We start from the raw sequence: 24,713 nt of genomic DNA, 5'->3' as shown, positions 1-24,713 counted from the left end.
ACTCGGGGCCTTGTGAGAACAGGCCCCAGAATCTTCATTATCGCTGCTTAAACAGGGGGCCTCTCCTCTCCTGGGAGGAATGAATTTTTTCCAAGTTTCCGTCACTCGTTCCATTAAATGAGATCTAACGCTCCAGTCCACATCATAGAAGATGCTGTACATTGTCACACAGGTTAAGGTGTTATCTCCAGCGACCTGGCCAAGTTTCATGAGGGGAAGGTAGATTCTGTCTGCTTAATAATTTCCCCTCCAGTTTTATATGGATGCAATATTCTTTGTTTTTGTCCTAAATCATCGTGTTAAAAACTTGCTGCATTTCTCCCCAAATTTGGCTGCATTTCTTAAATCAAAGTGATCCCTCTGTGCATATACACACTAGGATTCTCCTGGGTGAAAATTGCTAAGATTTCCCTTTTGAAAAGAACAGCAGTCACTCAAAGAACCTGACTTGAAAGATCCTGCTGGTAATGTAATGTTACCCATTACACCTCGTTTATACCTGCCCTGGATCAGCTGAAGTTCTTCCTCCTCCTTGTTGTTTACCTCTCCAAACACTTACAAACATCTAGCATGTTGTCCCCTACAGCACATGCTTTATCCTTCTTATTGAACCATGCTGGGCTGTGCATGGTTTCAAAGCTGTCTAGGGGATTTGGACACTTAGTTTCCATTAGTGTTGTTTGGCTTTGCAAATCTTAGCGACTTCATTTGACTCCATAAATTCTGAGCCGCAGCACACAGGTACCACAGTGGTGCCGTGGTTAAAATTCTGTTGCTTAACTTCCCGACATTTTAAAATGTGGATGGCTCTTTTTTTAAAATGTTCCTTTCTTGGGGATATGGTAAGGTAGCATTCGGACTAAAATAACAGTGAATTAACTGTGCAAGGAATTATTTTTTAATAAAAAAGAATAAATACGAAATTATAGGTTAAAAAGAAGCCTTTGATAAGTCACCGTCTAGATTTGTTTCGCAAGCTGTCTTTGTTTGGCACATTCTCCATTTCCGCAGGCTGGGTAAATCCTTTGTGTGTTTAATCTCTAGCCTGCAGGCACATAAAACAGATTGCATAACTTTGTCTTCACATTTTAGAAAATCTGAAAACTTAAAACGTTTGCAGCACCTCGACTGCAATGGTGTCAAACTCCTGGGCAGTGGGATGGCCTTGAGTCACTTCCCCTACTCCCCAGTTCTTCTGACTCTGGTTTTCTTGCATGTTGCTGCGAGTAACCTTTGAAACACACATAATCCCCCGAATAGCAGTTGCTAATCCCTTTGCTGCCACATGACCAGCCACCTACCCCATATGTGTGCCAGGCTCTCCTGTACCGGCAGGATGTGATGGCCAGCTGGCGTCGGTTACCTGTTGGCTCCTTGTTTGAGCAATTGGGAGCAGGTAGATGAGCTGTTGCCGTTAAAGACCTTTTAAAGAAAACAACCACTTTGGGGCTTTTGCTCGCATTCCACGATAAGAAATTAATAGAAGTCAGTGGGAGAATGCCAGGAATTTCTGTGGTTCAAGTGGTTAGGGAGGCAGTTCTCTATTTCATAGATTTCAAGGCCAGAAGGAACCGTTGTGGTCACGTAGTCTGACCTCCTGCGTAACACGGGCCGGAGAACCGTTGTGGTCATGTAGTCTGGGAGGGAGGGAATTGGGGAGTGTCTGTGGAAGTATTTCATGGAGCAGAGAAGACTGGACGCTACCTTCAGGGAGAGAATCCAGAGAAAAGGGTTTAGGCTCTGAGCGAACTAAGCATTTAAGAACTTGCTTAAATCCATTGATAAAAGTGGGGTGCACCCGTGCTTTGCTGAAGTCTCCCTGAATCAAAGGGACTTATGTGCTGCAGTGCTGAGCTGAACTGGGGCCTTACTGTGGCAGACACACCAGTGGAAGTGGGAGGGTAATAGTTTTATTTGTAGCTAACATAGCTGGAGTCTGATGTGTTCCTCATACACAGGCATCTTACTTTCAGGAGAGGGAGCTGTACTCTACTGATGAGGGCCCATGTCTTGGACTCTCTGTCCGAGTTCTGTTCTGGGTTCTGTTCCAGGCTCTGCTGGTGACTGACTCTCTCTCTTTAGGCGAGTCACTTCAATTCTCTATGCCTGGCCTCCCCACGTGTAAAAAGATGATATACTTCTCTGCGGCGAGGGGTAGTTAGCACTTTGAGATCCTCGGAGCAAGGTTGCCATAGAGGGGCTACATAGGGTCACCGTTAGCACGCCCCTGAGGGAAGTGCGTATTGTATAAATAAATACTTCGGGATGGGTCCCACTCGCACAGTTCAGACTGGGATCTCCTTTTCAAATACCCACCGAGTTGTAGTCGTGTTTAGGTCCATGATTTCATTTCAGACCACTAGGGAGATGGGAGATAGATAGGAAGCCCACTTGCAAAATGTGATGACAGTTCAGATCTGCATGCTGGTCTGGTTTTCAAATGCTCCTGTGGCTCAGGGCTGTTCTGATGCAGGGTAGTTAGAATTGGGCCTTCGCTATTTCTTTTCTCAGGTGCGGTGGCTGAGGGGTTAAGTTGGTTGATTACAGTCCTGAAGGTTGTGGGTTCAGGGCTTGTTCAAGCTGTCACTGAAAGGCCAGGTCCAGTTCACATAGCGGCGTTGGCTCTGGGGAGCTTTGATTTGACACTTCTTTTGTGTAAAATGCATGGAGAGTAAATAAATAGTGGATCCACAACCTATGCCCAGTCGCAAACCAAATAGCCCCCGTGCACGGAGCTTTACAGCTCACGGAATTCTGCAGCCTTGACTCTCTGCCCATCTCCGACAGCTGCAAATACGGACTAATGTTGCTCTTGTCCCCCTTTCCTTCTAGTACTCGACCGAGCTGAAGAAGCTGTACTGCCAGATTGCCAAGACATGTCCCATCCAGGTCAAAGTCATGACCCCGCCGCCACAGGGCGCCATTATCCGCGCCATGCCAGTCTACAAGAAGGCTGAGCACGTCACTGAGGTGGTCAAACGCTGCCCGAACCACGAGCTGAGCCGGGAGTTCAACGAGGGTAAGGCGAACGTCACGTGCCGGGCCAGCACCTGCCCTCAGCCACACCCCCCAGGCGCGGGCATCACGTGCCCATGCCAGAGGGTACGGCATGGCCTGATAGGATTCTAGGCCCAACGTTAGAGGGAAGTTTTGCTGAGTAACAAACCCAAGAGGGCCTGACGACCCTCCCTCCTTTCTGTGTGGTTGGAGGCTTCTCGCTAATGTAGCAGTACAGCCCTGGGTATGCAGGGCTAAAATAAATGACAAGGCTGCCCAGGCTGGATCAACATCTGACCCTGCGCCAAGCTGGCGCAGAAAGCCTCTTCCTCAGCCCTCCCCTCCCCAATGCTGCCGCCCCTCCCCAAACTTGCTCCCTTTCCAAGAGGCAGCTGTTCTACTCAGAAATGGTCTCCCATGCTATTGGGAAAGGAATCCGGTAACAGGATGCAATATCCTCTTGAGTCTTTAATCCATGTCTCAGAGATGTAGGGATGTTTGTCTCAAGGAGGATAACACCCATGTGCCAGCTTCGAGCTGTAGACTGTCCTCCTGTTCGTTTTTAGCATTATCTGATCAGGATTAATTTATTAACAATCCATTGTTTCTTAATTTATTACTTACTCCTGCTGTTAGTAGTTTGCTACCGGTTGTTTTAGAGATGTCCCGGGTTTTTAACTTTTCCAAACTTAACGTCTGTGTTGTCTCTTACCCAAGTTCACGTGGGTTCGAAAAGCATCTGGTTTGCGGCCCAGATGTGTTGTTTATCTAACACCCTAGCTGTGTATGGCAGTGGACAGATCCTGCCTTGGGGAGGTTACAATCTAAACTACTAGACAAGGCAGTGCAATTAGCAAGGACTCTAGTTGTTTGGCCAGGGGGTTAGGGACAGGAAGAAGGGAGATAAGAGTACCGCCCAATGGGAGAGCATGCCTTTCAAAGACTGCTTTGGATATAATTTGTATCCCTTTCTTTTCTTTTCGCTTGCACCTTGTCTAGTTGTCAGGGAGGAGTGGCAGGAGGCAGCCATGTTATGTAGGGTATTGATTGGAAAGCGAGTAAAAGGAGTGGGGATTTCAAGGATTCCAGTTGCTTTGTGCACAGGCTTTTCAAGGCCAGGCATGGGATGAAAACCTTCATGGAGTTGCTTTCTGGAACAAGGCCCCAGATGTGTTACTGTGGAGCTGTCAAAGGCATGGCAGTGCTTCCTCTTGAGAGCCAGAAAAGGATGGTCCAGTGGTTAGTACACGAGCCTGGGGGTTCAGGATACACGGGTTCAAGTTGCTGCTCTGCTACATACTCCCTGCATGACCTTGGGCAAGTCTGACTCAGGTCCCCATCTGTGCAATTGCTTCCCTGCCTCTGTGAAGTGCGGTGAGAATAATAATCACATCCGTGGCCATGGGGGCCAGCTGAGTAAGGAACATAGCGTGTCCTAGGCTTGTGGAAGATCACGCTCCCCTGGGCTTGAGCTTACTTTACAGGAAAACTTTCCTTCTGTCTCCTCCCTCCATCTGCAGGGCAGATCGCCCCTCCCAGCCACTTGATCCGGGTGGAAGGAAACAGCCATGCTCAATACGTGGAAGACCCCATCACCGGAAGGCAGAGTGTACTCGTACCCTATGAACCACCGCAGGTAAGTGTGAGATCTGTGCCCAGTCCAATGTTCTCCCCTGCACTCTCTAACAAAGCCTGCCACTCGCGGAAGGGAGGGGACTTCTGAAAAGCTCTTTGCTTTAGTTCAAGGAGAATTTGACTCTTTCTTCAACCCACTTATTTCATCCTCCTCCTATTTACAGAGGGGTTTGAAGCAGGACCCCCTGCAGGGTCTGAACTTCCCCAGGCTCTGAGAAAGCTGACATCCAGACCCAACCCTTATGGTTTACGGCCCGCCTTTGATAGGACGTGATATAAGTGTAGCTAGTGGGGGAAAGAGGAATGCACAGCTCCTTCCATCTGCAGTCACCCCTTTATCATGATTTCTCTGTGTCCAGGTTGGCACTGAGTTCACGACGGTGTTGTACAACTTCATGTGCAACAGCAGCTGTGTTGGCGGGATGAACCGCCGTCCGATCCTCATCATCGTAACGCTGGAAACAAGAGAGTGAGTAGCACGCAGCAGATCAGTAGCACTGGAAGGTGGAGTGAGAGAGCATTGCCCGATGTTTGCCAGGCGACATTGCTTCCCTGTGCCAATCCTGGTCAGGAGGGTTTTGTAAACTTCCTAAGAATGAGAGAGGGGAGAGAGCAGAATTATTTTCACCCTTATTTTTACATGTCAGGGTGATCCAGTGATCAGGGCATCAGTTGAGCCTCAGGAGAGCTGGCGTTTATTTCCAGCATGGCCTTTGCATTACTCGCTGTGTGACCCTGGTGTGTCATATAGCCTCTCTAGGCCCGTTTCCCCATCTCTTAAATGGGTCTAGTGACGCTTGCCCACCTTTGCGAGCTGCTTTGAGATCTACAGAGCAAAAGCCCTGTCTGTGCCGTGCTGCTTCGTGGAGGCAGTTGAAATAATTCCGCGTGTGTCTAGTTCTGAGATGCTCAAAGGTGGAAATTCCCTGTGACTGCATCACGAAGGCAAGCAGCCGTTCGGCGACTGCAGTACGCTTGCAGGGATTCACAGAACAAGCTGAGATGCAGTGATCAGCGGGTGGATCCATTTGTGTGGTTAACAACATGTATGGGTGCACAAAGCAGGTAGCTCAGCCCCCTGTTAGCTAGTCTCTAGTTCAGATGTGGGGTGTTGTGGTTGTGATCCAGGTAGGGGGTGGGAAAGTTTGCCCCGTTGTGTTGAGTTTCAATGTGCATATCCATTGCTGGTCACTGCTGGGCCTGAATTAACGCCTTCCCTCTTTCTCCTCACTCTAGTGGACAAGTCCTAGGCCGCCGGTGTTTTGAAGCCCGCATTTGCGCTTGTCCAGGGAGGGACCGCAAAGCAGATGAGGACAGCATTAGAAAGCAGCAAGTCTCCGACAGCACAAAGAACGGTGACGGTACGAAGCGCCGTAAGTAGCTGGCACAGCTGGGCTGCTCGCAGCCAAAGCTTTCAGTGCACAGGGAGCACGCTGGCTTTGGTACCAGAGCAACTGAGATTGGAGAAGACTGAGCTGGAGGATGTTGGGTGGAAGAGCAATTGCCACTCTCTTAGAAAAGGCTCTTTGGAGGGTTTCTGCTTGAGCAGTGAATTAAACCTGCTAAACATTAATTGCTCTCAAACAAATTGCCTATTTGGTGCAGCGAGTGGGCCTGCTATCCCACCAACAGCGTTTATGTCACTGGTAGCATGCAGATTGCCTAGCAGCACTGAAATCCTGTCCGTTGCGAATAGTGTTACAGGTATCCTAAATATGGAACACCAGTCTGAGAGTTGGTCTGCTACCCTTCCACCGAAGGGGGGCTGGACTTGAGACTCCAGTTAAGCCCGGACATTAACCCAATCAAACAGCCCTGGTTTCCTGCATACTCAGTGTTTCCACTTAGCGAGGCTCCAGAATTTAGCTTGGAGCAACAAGCTGTAGAGATTTACCTCATCAAGAGATTTTACTACTTTGCCACTCAACCCACTCTCTTAAAGAGTTATGGGCAATATGGTAATGATTCACTGGGAGGTAGGCAGCCCTGAGATACTTAGATTCGTTGTACTGTCTGGAAAGACCCAGTTGTTGTCCTGAGTGCAGTTAGTTGTGGATTTTCTGTTTGCCCAACACTCTCTTGTTGACTCATTTCCCATTTGTCAAGGCCATTAATACACGATTAAAGATATGAAAGTCAGCTCCGTACTTTCGTAGCCACAAACGGATGCCTCAAGTTGCATTCACGCCCTGGCAGGTGCTGTTTAGCCAGCAACCTTTTTCAAACCTATAGGTCTTGAGCACAGAGATCTCATTGAAAACCCAGCAGCAGTAGACATGCCAAATTCTAATCAGGCACTGTGGGGTTTTCCTTGCAGCTTTTCGGCAGAGCACGCATGGGATACAGATGACATCTATCAAAAAACGTCGCACTCCAGATGACGAGCTCCTGTACTTACCGGTAAGCTTGGTACTTGTTTTGTTTTTTGCCCATGTTCCTCTACTTCTTTTGGCATCATCTAAATTAATTGAGGTAAACGAGCTGTTTATTTAGTTCTAAGTAAAATAACGACATCCATGATGCACAATTATCAACAGATTATTGGCTTTAGGGGTGAGCAATAGCTTTTTCAAATCTGCACCTTAAATTCACCCTTCAAGTGAGCAATGCAAGACCCATTGCTTGAATTGTTTAAGAATGGCTTGCACAAAGCACCCAACAATGTCCAGAGGGAAGAGTCTGCAGTGGCGAGTGAGTGGACTGGATGACCTGATAGATCTTTCTCCCCTCTCATTTCTGAATGTATGAAACTCCAGTTTCCTCCAGCAATAATGGACTGGACCCTTTTCTTGCCAAGATGGATGGATTTTTTTGCTTTTATGAGCATTATCAGCACTGCAGAGAAAATGATCAAAATGAAATATGCTGTAATAAACACAGGACAGGAATAGAAATGAAGAGCAAAAAATGTCTGTAATTGCCAATTGACTGGTTTCCTCAATGAGTAATGTTGCCCTTGCACTCAAAGCTCAGTGCACTTAAAAGAAGAGATGGGCCCAAACCAAACCCTCAGATCCAAGCACCCCTATTCTTAGGGCATGGGATATTAAAATCCAGGCCTATTGAAATCTCCTCTCAAGAGAATGTAATGTGGGATTTTTTTCTAGTACCTACCGCTGCATTATCTAAGAGGGCCAAACAGCTGGGTCTGAATTTTCCTGGTATATTTATACGGAGCCAAATGACAAGCTTTGATCTAAACAACCCCCAGATGTTGAGTGTTCGTAATCCAGACCTGGACTGTGAAGCTTCAGTCGATCTCCTCTGACAGGCTCAGCAGTCAGACCTCCCTGTATAGACCATGGAACTGTAGGTTTAGACCCAGCGTCTACAGCATGTGTAGCCAGGGTATTTGCTTCCTGCTTTGCTGTGGTTTGTTTGGCTTTAGCAGAAGATCGCGGAGGTGGCCGGAAGTCCTACCCTGTGGCTTGGTAACTTTCAGATCCAAGGGCTTTAAGTGTTGCCTTATCCCCACCGTGCAGGTCCGGGGACGGGAGACGTATGAAATGCTGCTAAAGATCAAGGAGTCCTTGGAGCTCATGCAGTCCCTCCCGCAGCACACAATCGAGACGTACAGGCAGCAGCAGCAGCACCTGCTCCAGAAGCAGTGAGTACACCAGCGGGGAGCTGGTTGGAGGGAGAGGAAGAGAGAGGGTTGCCCGGTTGCCCCCCCCCACGCACACACTCCGCCACTGATGTGGCGGTTAAGAAATGTCCCAATATCCTCTTGTTTACCAGCCACTGGCAAAGTCCTGCCCGATAGCAAGGCCTAGAGCAGAGAGTGACTCTTTGGTCGGATGCGGCAGGAGGAACCAGTCATTGCTAGGGAGGGACTCGAAACAAATCCCTGGGTCCAAAATTTTAGAGGAGCCGAGAGCTAGATGGCAACTCCGCGGCTTTCCCCTAGCTCAGTAATAGGGCAGCCGAGCCCTCCCTCCAACTCGATCTAGTCCCTTGTTCTCACAGACGGTTTGCCTTTGACCTTATGAGATGCATGGCGAGGAACGGGTTGCTTGCTTCTTAACTGGAGTGCCCAGGCTGTGGATTGACAGTCTTGAAGTACCTTTTGTCCAGCCCCTTCTATTAACCTGCCCACAGACAGAAACTTAGTGAGCACTGACGACTGGGCTAAGCGATACGGGGCGTGGGCCATGCTCTGTGGCGACGGGAAGATACTCCACAGCAGCAGCTCACCCACCCTTGGAATCTCTCTCTAGGAGCGCTCTTCCAAGAGCATGATGAGCCGGGATTGTGAAGAACATTTAGACGGGGCAGTTGTGCCTTCAGTAAATTACTTTGCTATCATTGATGGACAGATGCTATGCCTTAGTGGGAAATTCTAGTAGTAGGTTAAAAATTGCAGAAGTAAAAGAGGCTGGGGGCAGAACAGCTGTCCGTGGGGTGTTTAAGGCAGTAATTAGCGCATGCATCGGGCCCCTCGTTAAAGGATATCAAAGCATTTACAAGCATTAATTTTGCCGCTACTTCTCTAACTTCAGCGTGAGAAGCTGTCATTCACCCCATTTTGCAGCTGGGGAAAACTGAGCCACCGTGAAGACTGTGGCTTGCCTACAGTCGTACTGAGTCTGTGACACAGCAGAGGAGAGACCCCGGGTCTCGTGACTTGCACTGCTTGCTTGAGAACGAAAGCAGGCAGCAGAAAGGAGCAGTGTGTATTGTATGCACCCACCCATGCAGTAGTCTTCCTTCCTGCTGGTGTACCTTCACCTAGAGGCTGTGTCATGTAACACTGTGGCTAGGGGCAGCATGAGACAGGGCTGCCCAGAGGATTCAGGGGGCCTGGGGTCTTCGGCGGCAGGGGTCCTTCAGCTCCGGGTCTTTGGGGCACTTCACCGAGGACATGGAGCGGAAGGACCCCCGCCGCCGAATTGCCGATGAAGACCCGGAGTGGAAGAAGGGGTGGGGCAGGTCCTTCACTCTGGGTGTGTTCAGCAGCACTGAAGGACCCCCCGCCACCGAAGTGCCGCTGGAAGCTCTTTTGTGGGGGCCCCTGTGGGGCCTGGGACAAATTGCCCCGCTTGCCCCCCCCGGCAGCCCTGGCATGAGACCAAAGTACCTCATAAGTCCCACTTGAGCCCACAGGGTACCTAGGCCTTGTCTTAGGGCTGATGTGGCACCTAGGCCTTGTGCGCGCTCTCTGGACGGTGGCAGGTTTCGCCCCGTGTGTATAGAGGAGGCGCTGGGAATGCCAGCTGTAGTGTTTATAGGGACGTCAGCCAGGTCTTGGGCTGAGATGGATGGAGCATATAGGCCCCGTGAGGGGGCTTGCCTATCTACTTGGTGAGATTCCCATTACGTTCCAGCAATCTGCACTGAATGTTTGTCTGCGTCATAAAGGCTAGCTGTCGACAAGTCTGCTTGCACCCACATATACTTTTGTGGCTTTAAAGGTACCCCTGATACAGCATTTCTGTATGAAAATGGTTTTGTAAGCAGAAGAGGATTGATGTAAATGACACCCTTCCTCTCACTGCTGACAGAGTTGCTTTGCCATAATTACTGTTTTTGCTCTTTCAGTATCAGTGAGATGGGTTCCTAGCAGGCAAAGTTGATATTTTTACCTTTAGAAACTGTGTGTGTGTGTGTGTGTGTGAGTCCATCCACTTAATTTAATGAAACCACTTTCAGCACATCTCCTGGTGCTGCTCCAGTCATGTGTTAATTTCTCAGCTGCCAAGTGTGCCCAGATAGTGTGGAGAAAGATTAAGAGCTTTTAAGAATGGAGGAGGAAAGATACCCTTCAGCATTTGCACAATCCTAACACAGTAATAGCTGAGCTCTCCTGGAAGGTGGCCTATCGTCCGTACTGAAAAGTGCATTAAAAATATCAACTGCTTAGACTTGGTTGGCTGTCTGGTTGGAGTGCTTTAGCAAAGCAGCAGTACACCGGGTCAGCTAGATTCATTCCAGCACAAACAAGCAAGAACCAGAGACCGTTAGGGATAAAGAAGCTATGGGCTGGTGGCCGTTACCACCCGACAAGGCTGGGGGTAAAGGAGTTTCCCAGGTCTCAGCAAAGGGGTAATGAAGAGAGGAAATTCCGGAGACCCTGACTCAATGACATGGTCTCGTTTATGAAGTAAGGAAGGTCAAAATGAGCAAATGCTGCTAATCTAGTAGGAGAGGTTTAGTCACTGCATATTTATCGGGACAAGATAAACCGTGACTCATTTTTCAGGCTGTTCTTAAAGAAAAGGAAAATACTTCTGTGTCCAGGGCTATGCTTTCAAAAATGTATGCTGAAGCTGCATGCAAAATTAGGAGATTAGAAGCTACATATTGCACCTGCAGTCACCCATCTGGATGGTGTGTCTGACTGGGGTCCCACTGGGGCTCTGTGCAGCCACTGGGGCTTGCCCGCATCTGATTGCGGGATCAGGGCCCTGGTGTGTTGCCTGTAGCGGTACGTTCCCCGCGTGCAGCCGTGCGCGCATGTCTGTGGGCTGTAATCGAGCTCTAAGCAAAGAGAAATGGATTTCTTTCCAATGACTTTTTAGAACCATAGTTAAGAGCGGAGTCCCATCTCCCCGCTTTCACATTAAAAGTTTCATCTTAATCTTTAAAGGGGTGTGGCTAAGGATTGGAAAAAGCAAAGGGGAGAATCACAATAGCGATATAGTAATTGTTTAAAAATCAATAAAATGGATCCGCTTGGAAAAATCCTGTAAGAGCCTTCAATTTTCATGCAAAAATGTCAGACTGCATTTGGCAGGTAGGAAATATAATTGTCTTAATATTTTGGGGGAGAGAAGAAAAGCCTAATGGTGATCAAAAAGTATAGCATCTGACAAGGTAATCAGAAAATATTTCACTATAATTACATTGACAGATACCCTTCCTCCCTCTCCCTCTCTGTCTCATATTTCTTTCTGTCTACTCATTCTTTGATGCATGGTTTTCCCTAGTTTACGGGCATGCCAGATACCTTCATGATCATAGGTGGGGGGTTAGCAACAGTTTTCATCCTGCATATGCCACAGACAAAGCCTTGAGTGCATTTTTATAAGACCAATACATATTTTAATTTGGAAGACACTTTGCATTCAGTCTACCAGCTACACCAGTTTAAACCACAGACTTGCTGCATTACCAGGGAATCCTAGAACGTAGAGATGGGAAAGATCCTTCCACCAGTTGCCGTATAGAGCCCTCCAATATTCTAGCTGTAAATGCAATGAGATTTCCTGTTTCTCTCAAGAGATTATTCATCAGTCTGTAATGGACATGACCAGGAGAACGCTTTCTCCAATTCAACCAAAATTTTTCGGTGTTCAGTTTCGCTTTGGTACTTACTGTTCAGGTAGTGCAAACTGCTCTTAATTTGGATTGTCCATAAATTGATTAAAGCAATTTTACAAAGTGTTCCTGAAATTAGGAGCCATCTTATCACTTCTTTCCCAGCAAAGTACCTCTGCAGTATCAAAATGGCCGTAGCTTGCAGACCATTGACTGGCTCTCAGTCTACATGCGCATGCTCCCCATTATCCAGGCCCAGGGAATTCATTTTTCAAGTCAGCGTCAGTAAGGCAGAGCAATCCAAATGCTTGATGTGGTCAAACTGCGGCATGAATTTGCAAAATTGCGCTGCAGTCAGTAGAAAAATAACAATGTTATCAGTGACGTTTCCGTTCGCACCTTGGTCTAGTTACTCACTGTTAACTGTGTGAATGCTAATGGTCTGCCTTGCATGCTTTGTATCGCTTGTGTGCATTATAAGCTCCAGGCATTTGGATGGTGCTCTGACTGGAGGACTATCACAGGGAAAGGGAGCAAAAAGGTAGGGCTACGTGGGAGGAAGTAGTAGTGTGTTTTATTGTGCAGATGATATAGAGCCTCCCCCCACATGCACCACATTTAAATAGTGTGGATCTCAGTGCTACCCTATGCATTATATTCCATGTTGCATAGAATAACCAGCCTTGGAGGTGTGGCAGTGGTGTGGTTGGTAGATTAAGTTAATGTAACCTCCTTGCAATAAATTGGATCATCCTCCTGTCTGGTACCAGCCTCTGTTTTTAAGCAAACAAAGTGTGGGGTGGTCTACAGTTAGACCTGGGTTTTTCCCCCAGCTGTGAGTGCTCTTTCCCGCTCATGGTTGATCAGTATGTTAGCAGTAGCTGGAATCAACGCCAAAGACGTATTTGTGCCCCGTGATTTGGAAATTGAATTTCTACGGCCATTAATCATGGCGCTCTTTTTCTGTTACTTTCCTTCATTCTTGGGTACTCCTACTAGGGCTGTCTGGCATGCTGAACCTTCCTATCCAAGACCCTTGCATGCAGGCCCTGAGCCACGTGGGGTTTCTCTTCCCTCTAGTCCATACTGTGATCATGAAGGTAGAAAGAAGGTGTTTCTTTTCTGGGTTGTTTATAAGGGTCCTAAGCCTTCATCTTCTCTTTTCTCTGGTTCGTCCTCTACAGTCTCCTTTCGGCCTGCTTCAGGAGTGAACTCACGGACTCCAGGAGAGAGCCTCCCAAACAGAGCGATGCCATCTTAAAACATTCCATCCCCCCAAATCCATCAGTCTATCCATGAGCCAAGCTGCGGGGGGGGGGGGGGGGGGTTTGGTCCAGCTCATGGGACTAGGAACTCTGTGGCAAATAAAAACAAAAAAACCAGCTTGTTAGAAACAGAGAAAATAGTGAAAACAATCTCTTGAAGGGACTCAAACTTTGCAAGAATAAACCATTCTGCAGATCTCTTAGCTATAGCGCTAGCATTGGGAGGTCTGAAACCACAATGGCGCCTTCCTCAATTTTTTTTTGTAATATGTTTGTTAAAACTCTCTACTGTTACTTTTGCTGTATTTGTGAAACTCGTGAGAGTTTCTCTGAGCAGGTCTCAATCGTAAAATGCCTCTTGTCTTGTTAAATTAAAGATGTTTTCACTCGGGGTGGTGGGACGGGGGATATGTTTAAGAATAAACAGCTGGGGATTGTGACTGTTGGTCAGGTAATCCTTGTTTTAATGCTGGTCATGCAGTCGTAATGCAAGTAGTTAAAATATTTTGTACTGCTGGACAGATGGAGGTGTTAAGCACATTAATTAGCATAGGCAAGAATTTTTTTTCTTAGAAATATGACCTCCAACCTGGATCATTAATTGTCTCTCCTTGATCATAAAGGGTCTGTTCCACAGCCCACTGAAGTCAATTGAAAGACTCATTGACTTTGTATCAACCTTACTGGGACCAATCCAACTCCCACTGAACCTGAAAAGGTTTCTGACGTTAACAGACTTCACTGGGGGTTGGACTGAACCTACGGTGGATTGTGAAGCCCTAATTCTTCTTTGAGGTGCTCAAGTCAGCGTGGATCCCACTCTAGGTATGCAAGGGCCTCTCAAGATAGGAATCTTCTGAGTAGCCCTATCCATTGGGCTGCATCTGCACAGTGATCTCCTCCTGTTCCCACCAGCCAAGAGCATGAAGTGTGTCCACAACCTCCCTCCCGCACTGCCCATTGTAGTGACACAGCTACGATGCTCGCTTGCTACCCCCTACTGTTTCTTAGATTTAACTTGTTCAATAGATTTCAGTCCTAATTATCCTTCTACACTTTGTTTTCCAGTCTGGTTATTTAACAAAAAACAAAAAGCCGACACATTTGGTGCTTAGCACCTTTCTCCGCTAATGGCCGACTCAAAGCCTTCAGTCTGTGTCCATCTTGTGATGGCTTAATTCTTCTAATGACCACAGCCGTTCCTTATTCTGTCTTGGCAAGAGCCACATCCCGGATCAGTGCTCCATGTGCAACTCCTTCTTGGCGAGGACTCTGAAATCCAGGGGGTCTCCGTCTCAAATTCTGCCTCTCAGAGCAATCTGTGAGAGTAACTTCTGGTGCAGAGGCAAGAAGTACCAGCTCAAAGACAGATTTGACCTCTGTTAAATCCTCGTGCCCCCACTAGCCAGAATGTGACACAGAGGACCAGGGCCAGCAAGGGTCATCAGTGTCAGGCAAGCACTTGGCACCGAGGTCTGCTCTGGCACTGGAGAATGGGACAAGAGAAGGCAGGACAGACCTGGCTCCTAGCACTGGTCCTTGGGCTCTCATGGGTAGAGTGACCAGATGTCCCATTTTTAAAGGGACCCCGTTCTTTGGGACTTTTTCTTATATAGGCGCCTATTCTTTCCCCCCCATTCTATTACCTTGACAGAGTGAAACCCTTCCGGCTATTTCCTTATCTCTTCGTTGCCATCTCTGGTGCAGCCAAAGGTCAAGCAGTCTCCTCCCAGAGACCATCCAAACCGATCATGCTGTGCCTATCAATCTGCTACCAAATGGCTGACATTTCTCCCTCCCCATATTACGGCTCATTCCTCTAGAGCTTAAGCTGCATCCTCTGCCTACTTCGGGTATGTCCCCATATCTGAAACCTGTGAGGTTTCCATGTTCCCAGATCCCATGAGGAAATAGAGGGTTGCGGCCTCTCTGGTCCTTAGACCCTTAGCCTGGCGGGTGGGCATCATGAGGACGCCATAGTGCAGGCATGTCTCAGCAGACACTGCTATTCCAAAAATTCCTGTCTTGCACACTCGCCTCGAGCGGGATCCACACTGGTAACTACATGTACAAGAACCGCAGTTACTATCCGGTAAGTAACCGCTCTTTCATGTTGGTGAATGCTTCTTATTGACTTCAGTTGGACTATGCATGTGAGTAAATGTTCATCAGTGTGAATCAAGGTCTGTGATCTAGACCCTAGCACTTGTAGGATTTGCCCAACTGGATTAGACCAGTGATCCATCAAGTCCAGTATCCTGCCTTTGACAGGGGCTAATACTTCCGAAAGTAGCCCTGCCAACCCTGCCATGCTTTGCAAGTGGAAACGATTCTTTCCTGACCCTTCCAGGTGATCAGTTGATGTCCTGAAATGTGGGAGTTGATTACCCTTACAGTAGCTTGCATAACTACAAATGCTGTTGGCCACATGCCTAGTTAGTCTCAGTACAAAAAAAGAAAAATCCACTGCAGTATTCGACTTTGTCCCTTTCGTGTCAGACTGTTCCAAGAAGTGTAATAGTCTGTTGGTGAAGTCCTTATGCCTTGATATTAAAATGCTTTTCGTTGGCATTGGGGTATCAAGCAGATTTTAATGCTCCTCCTTATAATCTTCCTTAGGGTGCATTAAACATCATCTTAAAATAAGAGCTTCATCCACAAGGATTTTTAATAAGTGTAAAGAAAAAAAAGGGAATTTGGGGGAAACAAAGCAATTTGTTTTAAACAAATCTCCAAACGCCAGGTGGTCTACTGTGTGTTTCATGCCAAGAACTACTTCCTTGTGTTACTGAGGCCATTGCTACATGGATGTGTGATGTTAATTTTCAATAAACTTTTGCATCTTGGTTTATCTTGGGACTTTTCTTTTTCTGTCTGCCTCTTAATTTTCTGGGTATCTTCTTTCATGATAAAATAGTTGCGCTGAAGTGCTTATGGGCATAAACATATGGAGCCTGATTGTCCGCTCACGCCTGGTTTGTACCTGCGACTCCACTGGCTTCAGGGAGTCAGACAGTGTAAAGCGGGAGAAAGTGAGAGGAGGATCGACTCTGGGTGAGACAATTGTGGGCGGTATTTTCAAAAGCGTTCAGCGTTGGCCCAACTCCGCTCTCACTGAAGTGTGAGCAGATGAAGCCTTATATCCAGTGCTGCTTTTGAGACGTCTGCCCAATAGATCCAGGCACCCCCCAAAAATCATCTTACAAGTATTCTATTTTTTAGAAGTAAAACCCCTCCCAAGCTTTACTAAATTCTCTTCTGCTGACACTCCGTTGGCCTGACGAGTTAGGCTGGTGAGAGCTTGTTACATGGTGATTGGCTGCGTAAGCATCACAAGCAAGAGATCTGGTGCACCAGGCATCCGCTGAGCCCTGTGGTGCTCATGTTATCCAGAGCCTGGCTAGTGTAAGCACCCAAACTTGTACCTTAACTAAACCCCCAAATCCAAACCCCTTCTGAACCTTAACAAGGCATCAATCTGGACCTGAACTTGGTGGCTGGCCTGGACTTTTATAATGGTCAAACTGAAACCTCTGATATAAACCAGCACCCCTGCCCTGAAAAGTTGGCTCTGAATTTCAAGGTTTGGATTCATTTCCCCTTGGGAGCTGCATCCATCACTAATGTTAATTGTACGCGCCTTGCGCTGTCGCTTTTCCTTGGGTCTGTAAAGTTTATTTTGGATCTTGTCCTACATTTGTGCCCCCAAAATACAAGGAGGTCCCTTCACGTGCTTCTGTAACTCCTATAACTGTGTTATTAGTCTGCACTTCCTCAGGCTCCAGATACTGCATCCTGTTAACAGATGTCTTCTCCACCCAACGTAGCAAGTCTAAAAAGTGCAGGGCAGGTGGAGACCGCCTATCTGTATGGAGGTGGGGCTTGGATGCTAAAGGTTTCAGTAGGTCATCCAGAAATTAGGGTCTTTTAGTTTAAAAGGAAAAAAAAAACTATACAGGCAGGAAACTTATGGTGAAGTCCACAATTCCAGGTGGTCCATGAGATCTCACCCACATTCACACAGAAGAAGTGTCAGTTCCCAGGAATCCATTGTAATCAGGTGGAGAACAGATGGGTGGGTTTCCTGATGGGAAATAATGGGGAGAAAGTTCCCCCTCCCCACAGGTACTTCCTGATTGGAATGCAGCAAAGCAATCACTCAAGCGCTGTAGCTCCGCCAGGCAAGAAATCATCTTGTTTGGGAAGCTTGCCCAGTTCCCAAGCAACTTTGCCCCCAGCATGCTAGATCTCTGCCCAGCATGCGGGGGATGGGGCTGGTCTCTTATGACAGCGTGACGTGCTGATACTGCCAGTTGCACTATTAGACTGGCCTTAATGATCATTTTCTGCATGTTCAAAATAATACCCAACTCCTGATGGAATGCCATGGCTGTAACGCAATCTGGGGACTGGGCTGCCATTCATGAGCACTTGGCTCTGGCACTCTCTCAATCTTCCAAGATGAAATCCTGCCATGCAAGCAGTCCAGGGTCGGGAGGGGAGAGATCTCACAAGCAGCTCCCCCGGGGCAGGCCTGTAACAGAAGCATCTGTTAATACTAGATGGAGTGAGGCTGTTTGAATTGGAGGATTTGGAGAGGGTTTGGTTGGTTACCTTCTAGTTTTAGTGCACGAGGAGGCTGCTGGTTTTAGTCCGGTTTGGAGAGTTGTCATTTGAGACTGATGTTTTTTCAGAACAGCCTAAGGGATTTGGACACCTAATTCCCATTAAAAGTAACAGAAGCTGCATATCTAAACCCCCTAGGCTTCTTTTAAAATCTCAGCCTCCGTAGAGATCAAAAGCACCTACTGTCTCAGCTGGGAACTTCTGGTTGTAATGCACACCTGGAAATAGAGGCTCAGCCTGATGCTGTGAATCCTCCGCAAGGAGTTTTTAAAAAGGCCCATGTAATAATTGTTCCCTCACTTGAAAACTATCCCAGTGTCTGCATCCAGCTGTCAGTAATGACTAGTGCTGGTCGAAATAGCTTCATCCCTTTTTTTTTTTTTTTAAATGAAAATGGATTTTTGAAGAGAGATTGGCGCGGAAGAATATTTTTACATAAAATAAATAAAACACAAATAAACGAAACACAAAAACTCTGAACATTTTTGGTAGAAATTTTCTGGGTTTATTTAAAACCAAAAACAGATTTGTACCCAAAACAAAACACTCCTCCCCCTCCTCCAAAAAATTTTAGTTTGTTCTTCCAACAACCTCCTCCCCCCCAAAAAAAATTCTTGGGAAATTTGTGATGTTTAGTTATTTTTTCAACATTGCCGACTGAAAAATAGATACTTTTCAACGAGCCGTCACAGCGACACCCATGTGATACCTGTAATTTATACTAAAATAGAGCAGATAATCCTCCTCCCCTGATACGCACAAGACTTGGCTCAAGCTCCTATCTCCTCCCTAAGCTTCAACACCTTTAACCTTGCCGTTATTTTGCAGGACTTCCATGCAGTCGCAGTCGTCGTATGGCTCCAACTCCCCACCACTCAGCAAGATGAACAGCATGAACAAGCTGCCTTCGGTCAGCCAGCTGATCAACCCCCAGCAGCGCAATGCTCTGACCCCTACTGCCATCCCCGACGGCATGGGAACCAACAGTAAGGGGCTGGCTCTTTCGCTTCCTGTTCTGTTCTTGCTCCCCATCGACCTCTTCGTGTATTTGACGAGGGGGTTAGGAACAGGGTGCAGTTGCCAAGTGATCTCTCTCCATGTCCCAGGACCCATCTCCATTAGCTCCTCTCTGGCAATCACAGCAGAGTGGCCGAGGTGGAAACACCTTCCCACTCAGAACGGCAGTCCCTTCTCCCTCCAGGTCGGGGGGTACATCTGACCTGTCATTGGGAGGCGTAATTCCCAGCTCGGGCAGACAGATGTTAGCTCTGCACGTCATAGCATGGTAAAAATAACAGCGGGGTCCTGGCAGCACGGACAACGTCTCGGGCTGGTCGACAGAGTCCAACCCTGCCCAACCACCTGGGTTGCTGCGACCACGCTATTTTTGTCATGCTAGCTGGAGCATCATAGAATCATAGAATATCAGGGTTGGAAGGGACCCCAGAAGGTCATCTAGTCCAACCCCCTGCTCAAAGCAGGACCAATTCCCAGTTAAATCATCCCAGCCAGGGCTTTGTCAAGCCTGACCTTAAAAACCTCTAAGGAAGGAGATTCTACCACCTCCCTAGGTAACGCATTCCAGTGTTTCACCACCCTCTTAGTGAAAAAGTTTTTCCTAATATCCAATCTAAACCTCCCCCACTGCAACTTGAGACCATTACTCCTCGTTCTGTCATCTGCTACCATTGAGAACAGTCTAGAGCCATCCTCTTTGGAACCCCCTTTCAGGTAGTTGAAAGCAGCTATCAAATCCCCCCTCATTCTTCTCTTCTGCAGGCTAAACAATCCCAGCTCCCTCAGCCTCTCCTCATAACTCATGTGTTCCAGTCCCCTAATCATTTTTGTTGCCCTTCGCTGGACTCTCTCCAATTTATCCACATCCTTCTTGTAGTGTGGGGCCCAAAACTGGACACAGTACTCCAGATGAGGCCTCACCAATGTCGAATAGAGGGGGACGATCACGTCCCTCGATCTGCTCGCTATGCCCCTACTTATACAAGTATACTTATACTTATATCGCTAACGCATGTCTGTCTATGCAAGCTGGGAATCACGCCTCCTAGCTGCTGCGTGCCGTGGACGTACCCTGAGGCATGTTCGTGGAGGTGGGGCGGGGGAAGCATGCATGGCTGCTTGCCCATACTGCCCCTGCTCTGCAGAGAGCAAGTTTCAGGCTCCAGGGCTGTCGATCCAGCTACGTAGACCAACCCAGGTCGTGGAGCAAAGCCTGCTGCCCCCGAGGCCGTGCTGGTGCACAGGGCTGGGCTTCTGGAGATCTGGGTTCCTCTCCCAGCTTTGTCGCTGACTGGCTGTCTCTCACTGGGAGAGAACCTGGCCTCTCCACGTCTCAGTTTCCCTATCTGTGACATGCTTGTCCAGCTTCTGAGGCCGCTTTGAAATCACAGGGTAACGGTGCTCAGTGCTGCAGGCCTGACGTGCTACTGCAGTAAACTCTTCTGCTTTTACGGGTCAGTTGCCTCCCCTTTCCCGCTCCAAAGAGAAGGTGCAGCCTTGCCTCCGCGGTGCAGCTTTCCCTGGGCTCGTGAAAACGCTTCCTAAGTTCAGAGAAGATCCGTGCAGCGTGCACCTTTGATTGCAGCCTGTGGGGCACAATCCCAACCACAGAGTGGTGCTCAGCCGCTCTGCCAATCCCGATGCACCTTAGGGCTGTGGTTTCAGAGGCACGAGACTCCCGGTGATTTGCTTAGGGGGCGTCGTGTCTCTGAAAACCAGGTGGCTTGTTCCCTCTGCTCCCTTGCCTGGATTGTCATCTACAGTTACACGAGTTAGGAGAGAAGACTTGAGAGCGCTCCTTGCCCAAGATAACCCCCGTGATATAGCACCCTGGGGTGCTTTGTGGTGGCATTTCCGAGTCGGGGAGCTGCCCTGGAAGGCCCACTGGGGTGGAAGTCCTATGTAACAATTCTCTCCCTTTGCTTGTTTCCTCTAGTTCCCATGATGGGCACCCACATGGCAATGGCCGGAGACATGAACGGTCTCAGCCCTACACAGACACTGCCTCCTTCCCTCTCAATGCCGTCGACGTCTCACTGCACCCCGCCGCCTCCGTACCCCACAGACTGCAGCATCGTCAGGTGAGCGGGAGCAGGCCGGCGAGACCCAAACCCAGGGACTGTAGAAAACAAGGCCTCGTGCATCGGGGTCAAAGTATATGGGCCGCACGGTCACCTGGGCTCTGTCTCATCCCCGTCTGTGGGGCTATCGGATTGAGCCTCCCTGGGGAGGATCTGAGAGGAGCAGTTTCAATAGAACACATCCAAGGGGTAGGTGGTCCTTGGTGGACTGACCGGCAGCACCATCCACATCTGCGTTTCCAAGCTTCTCAAACGGTAGTCGACTAACACTTACACCCCTCCCACTCGGAGGTAGGCTCAGCAAGGAGCATCGTCCCCATCACGCGGGAAGGGAAACGGGGCTACCAGCCCGGGGCCTACAAGGCTGCTGGAGTCATCGGTAGTTGAGGGTGCTTGGCTTCTTGCGGGATCAATCAGACTGAGGGGATTTTCTCATGGTCCCACAATAAGACGCTATCGGGGCTGGGGAAAGAACCAAGGGGCTTCTGACAGAGTCCTGCTTCCTCCTGGGTGCCCAAACAAGTAGGTTAATGCTTCCCTTAGCCTAACGCTGACGGTTAGGGTTGGATATGTTGTTTAGAGGCACATCTGTGTAATGCATTTTAGCCCTGGATCTGCTGAGTGAAGCCCTCTCGCCCCACACCGCGTGTCAGCAGGGCAAGCTCTCCCCTTAGTGAAGTACCTCTGCTCTGACCCGGAAGGACTACCCCTATGGGGGCTTGCTCTCCGATGCTTGTGCTGCTCCCTTACCTCTCTGCTCAGGTCACCGCCTGCCACAGTGGCACCCTAGGATGTGGACGCCTGTCTGCTAGGCACTGGACTGAGAGCCGTCCCATGGCAGTGATGTCTGGTGTCTGCTGACCTCAGCCACGCTGGAGGAGGTGACCCTGCGGGGGAGCGTCTCCGCCTCCCACTGTCTAGCTGCTGCAAGGTGGTCGAGTCTTTGGTTATGCTACGGTTGGGCTATTGCAGCCAGGGTGATCCTTTTTCTCTTTCCTTCCCTTCCCTCCTCCCCTGCAGCTTCTTAGCGAGGTTGGGCTGCTCATCCTGCGTGGATTATTTCACGACCCAGGGGCTGACCACCATCTATCAGATTGAGCATTACTCCATGGATGTAAGTAACAGTCACCCTTTTGTTTGTGTGCTCTCTCCACCCCATTGGTTGGGGCCGGGCGGGTCAGAAATCCAGATTCCATATTTATTAGAGAGAGAAAGAGAGAGAGAGTTTTTTTTTTTTTTAAGGGCAGCTAGTTTTAATCCTATCTATTGTGAACCAACGAAGGCTTCCTAGGAGGCTGAGAGATTGAACCCATCCCCAGTGCAGTAGGGTAATGGCTTTGCCTGGCGCAGAGTATTTGACTCTATTTTGGCCTCATGGCTGGCTCCAAACCCCACACCCATTAATTGTCCAGGTCTTGGTTTCCGTTTATAAGGGCTGGAAATACCTTGACTTACCTGCAAACTGATGGTCTCCAAAACAAAACAAAACAAAAGTGGCTGCCCATACATCGTCTGCATTTTTCCTCTCCTTGCCTCTGTTTCCCAGCCTGACCCGAATGATCTTGCCAGGTCGCTTACTGCTCAACTCTGGTCTGGTGCCACCTGATCTCTTTTTGCCCCTCCAGTGTGGCTTCTTCTGCCAGGTTGCTTCCTCTTGTCCAATGCTGTTGCTCTCTGCTGGCAGGCTGCCCACCCCTCTCTCGCTCCCCAGGGCTTGGCTGGCTGGGGTGCTGTTGCTTTTGCAGGCTGGGCTGATCTTTCCTCTCCACGGCTGCAGCTAGAAGAGCTGATCCCAGCTGCACACTGGCTTACCAAAACGACTGTGACCTCATTGAACAGCTGATGTCACGCTTACCAAAGGGAGGCTGAGCCACCCCTGCTACATGCTAGCAAGAGAAGTGTCGGGATGCGTAGAGATGGCCGCAGACACGAGGCCCTCTAATTCACATACCCATACCAAACTTTGTGGTGGTTTGGACCCGGAGCAAATTTAACAGCTGAATAGAACTGATCTGAGCCCAGAGGCCAGGCGGAGCCCCAGCTGAACTCTTCCAGTGAGTCAGTGCCTCAGAGCTCAGATCAGAGCATTCCCGGAGTTGGGTTTGAAAGATGGTGATGGGATAAGTGGGGTCGGTCTGTCTGCTGGGTGAGGATCAGTGTTTGTGTACAGCCCTGAAGCCTTAAAATCCCACCCCGTTCTGTGTAGGGCTGTGTGATGGCCAGGACGTTGCCCTACATGGTGACAGCCATTGAATAGCGCTCGGTTCCTGTTTGAAAACCAGTACAAAACCAGCTCCTTCTCTCTGGTGGGGGGATTTCTCAGTCTCCAGGATGGTGTGACAAGCTGCTTTGATCTCCTTTAACAGAGGCAGTTTTCAAGGCCAAGAGTTTCAAATATTGGGACCCAAAGTGAAGGTCCTAAATCCATTCTTCAGCTTACAGAGAAATGGTCAGATTCTCAGACATGTTGAAGCCTCCCTGCCTCTCCCATGGCCTGAGCGGCAGAGCTCCTGGAGGTTTTTGTGGAAGACCAGGTGGAAGAGGGTTTCTCACTTTTACGCCTTGGTGGCTTGTGCCCGAGCAAGTGTTTCTGCTCAGCTGGGCTTGTCTCCTCGTGTCATTTGTGTGGCCTCCACAAACGTCCGTTCAGAAAGGGCAACCCAGAGAACCGCCCGCTCTCTGAGTCTGGTAGGGTTCTAACTGCTTGCATCCTGGGCCATAGCAGGAGAGGTGGCTGGGCAGCCCAGAGGCCATTTCCTGGCATGTCCATGGGAGGCAGGGTCTGTGTGTTGCACCTCGGGGATGGCTGGGTCCGATGAGCCATTGCTGAAGGAGATGACCTCTTTGCCTTCCAGGATTTGGTGAGCCTCAAGATCCCGGAGCAGTTCCGCCATGCCATCTGGAAAGGTATCCTGGACCACCGGCAGCTCCATGACTTCTCCTCCCCTCCTCACCTCCTGCGCACCCCCAGCGGAGCCTCCACCGTCAGTGTGGGCTCCAGCGAGACCCGGGGGGAGCGGGTCATCGACGCGGTCCGCTTCACACTCCGCCAGACCATCTCCTTCCCACCCCGCGACGAGTGGAACGATTTCAATTTTGACATGGACGCTCGACGCAACAAGCAGCAGCGCATCAAGGAGGAAGGGGAGTGAAGCCGCCAGGGCTCTGCCTCCGCCCCACCCCACTCACGAACTACTCCACCCTTCCCGTGTCTTTGTCCACTCGGACTGTACGTGAGCAGAAGGGCAGAGGAACCTTACTCTAGCTAGCTTGCCCCTAATCCTGTCTCAGCCGCGTTCCTGGGCTCGCGGCCTCCATCGCGTAGCCAGGGAAAGAGAGGAGCGAGGCGGGATGCGGATAGTGGTTTTCGCCATTGCTGTTGGCTTTCCTTTGGGGAGAGGGGAGCGGGGTTTGTCTTTTGTCTTTTGAAACCTACGTGCACGGGCGTCCTGACCCACACCTCATCTTTCTCATCCACTCATTGTAATTTTTTTTTTTTACACGAGAAATGTACCTTGATACCACAGAAAAATCAAGGGGAAGTCCCTGAATGCTTCACTTAAATGGCACTTTTCTGCAGAGCTGAGCGCTTCCTCCATCCTCCACGGAGGTTTGCCGCTCAGTGCTTCGGTGAGCATCCCATGGGCCAGCTAATTCCCCGTTCCTGTCCTTCCCCGGCGCTCAGGAGAAAACGCCTGCTTCCTCTCTGACTCCATTCCCCTTGGTTCTGAATGGATGTGAGCTCTGTGCTCATTTCACTCTCACAGACAGCCTGCCCTCCTGTTGGGGTCTTTCCTTTAGTGGTTTTGCAGTTGATTGTTAAGAGCCTTATGAA

At 49.1% G+C, this 24,713-nt stretch overlaps 1 protein-coding gene across 2 annotated transcripts in view; it reads left to right on the top strand.

Annotated features, from left to right (window-relative positions):
* Positions 1–24,030, top strand: part of TP63 (tumor protein p63) — a 131,852-nt gene extending 107,822 nt beyond the window's left edge. Inside the window, exons 5-14 of one of the 2 annotated variants that reach the window (XM_073358732.2) lie at positions 2,833–3,019; positions 4,518–4,633; positions 4,992–5,101; positions 5,869–6,005; positions 6,950–7,032; positions 8,115–8,239; positions 18,609–18,766; positions 20,734–20,878; positions 21,899–21,992; positions 23,734–24,030. In XM_073358732.2, coding sequence (XP_073214833.1) covers positions 2,833–3,019; positions 4,518–4,633; positions 4,992–5,101; positions 5,869–6,005; positions 6,950–7,032; positions 8,115–8,239; positions 18,609–18,766; positions 20,734–20,878; positions 21,899–21,992; positions 23,734–24,030 — 1,452 coding nt within the window. The remainder of the gene's footprint in view (positions 1–2,832; positions 3,020–4,517; positions 4,634–4,991; positions 5,102–5,868; positions 6,006–6,949; positions 7,033–8,114; positions 8,240–18,608; positions 18,767–20,733; positions 20,879–21,898; positions 21,993–23,733) is intronic. The other variant, XM_073358733.2, reaches the window with a different exon arrangement.
* Positions 24,031–24,713: the final 683 nt, after the last annotated feature.

This window comes from Lepidochelys kempii, chromosome 9 (genome assembly GCF_965140285.1).
Source record: "Lepidochelys kempii isolate rLepKem1 chromosome 9, rLepKem1.hap1, whole genome shotgun sequence".
NCBI classification, from domain to species: Eukaryota; Metazoa; Chordata; order Testudines; family Cheloniidae; genus Lepidochelys; species Lepidochelys kempii.
The sequence above is the reverse complement of the archived record's forward strand: the minus strand, read 5'-3'. Positions and strand labels throughout refer to the sequence as shown.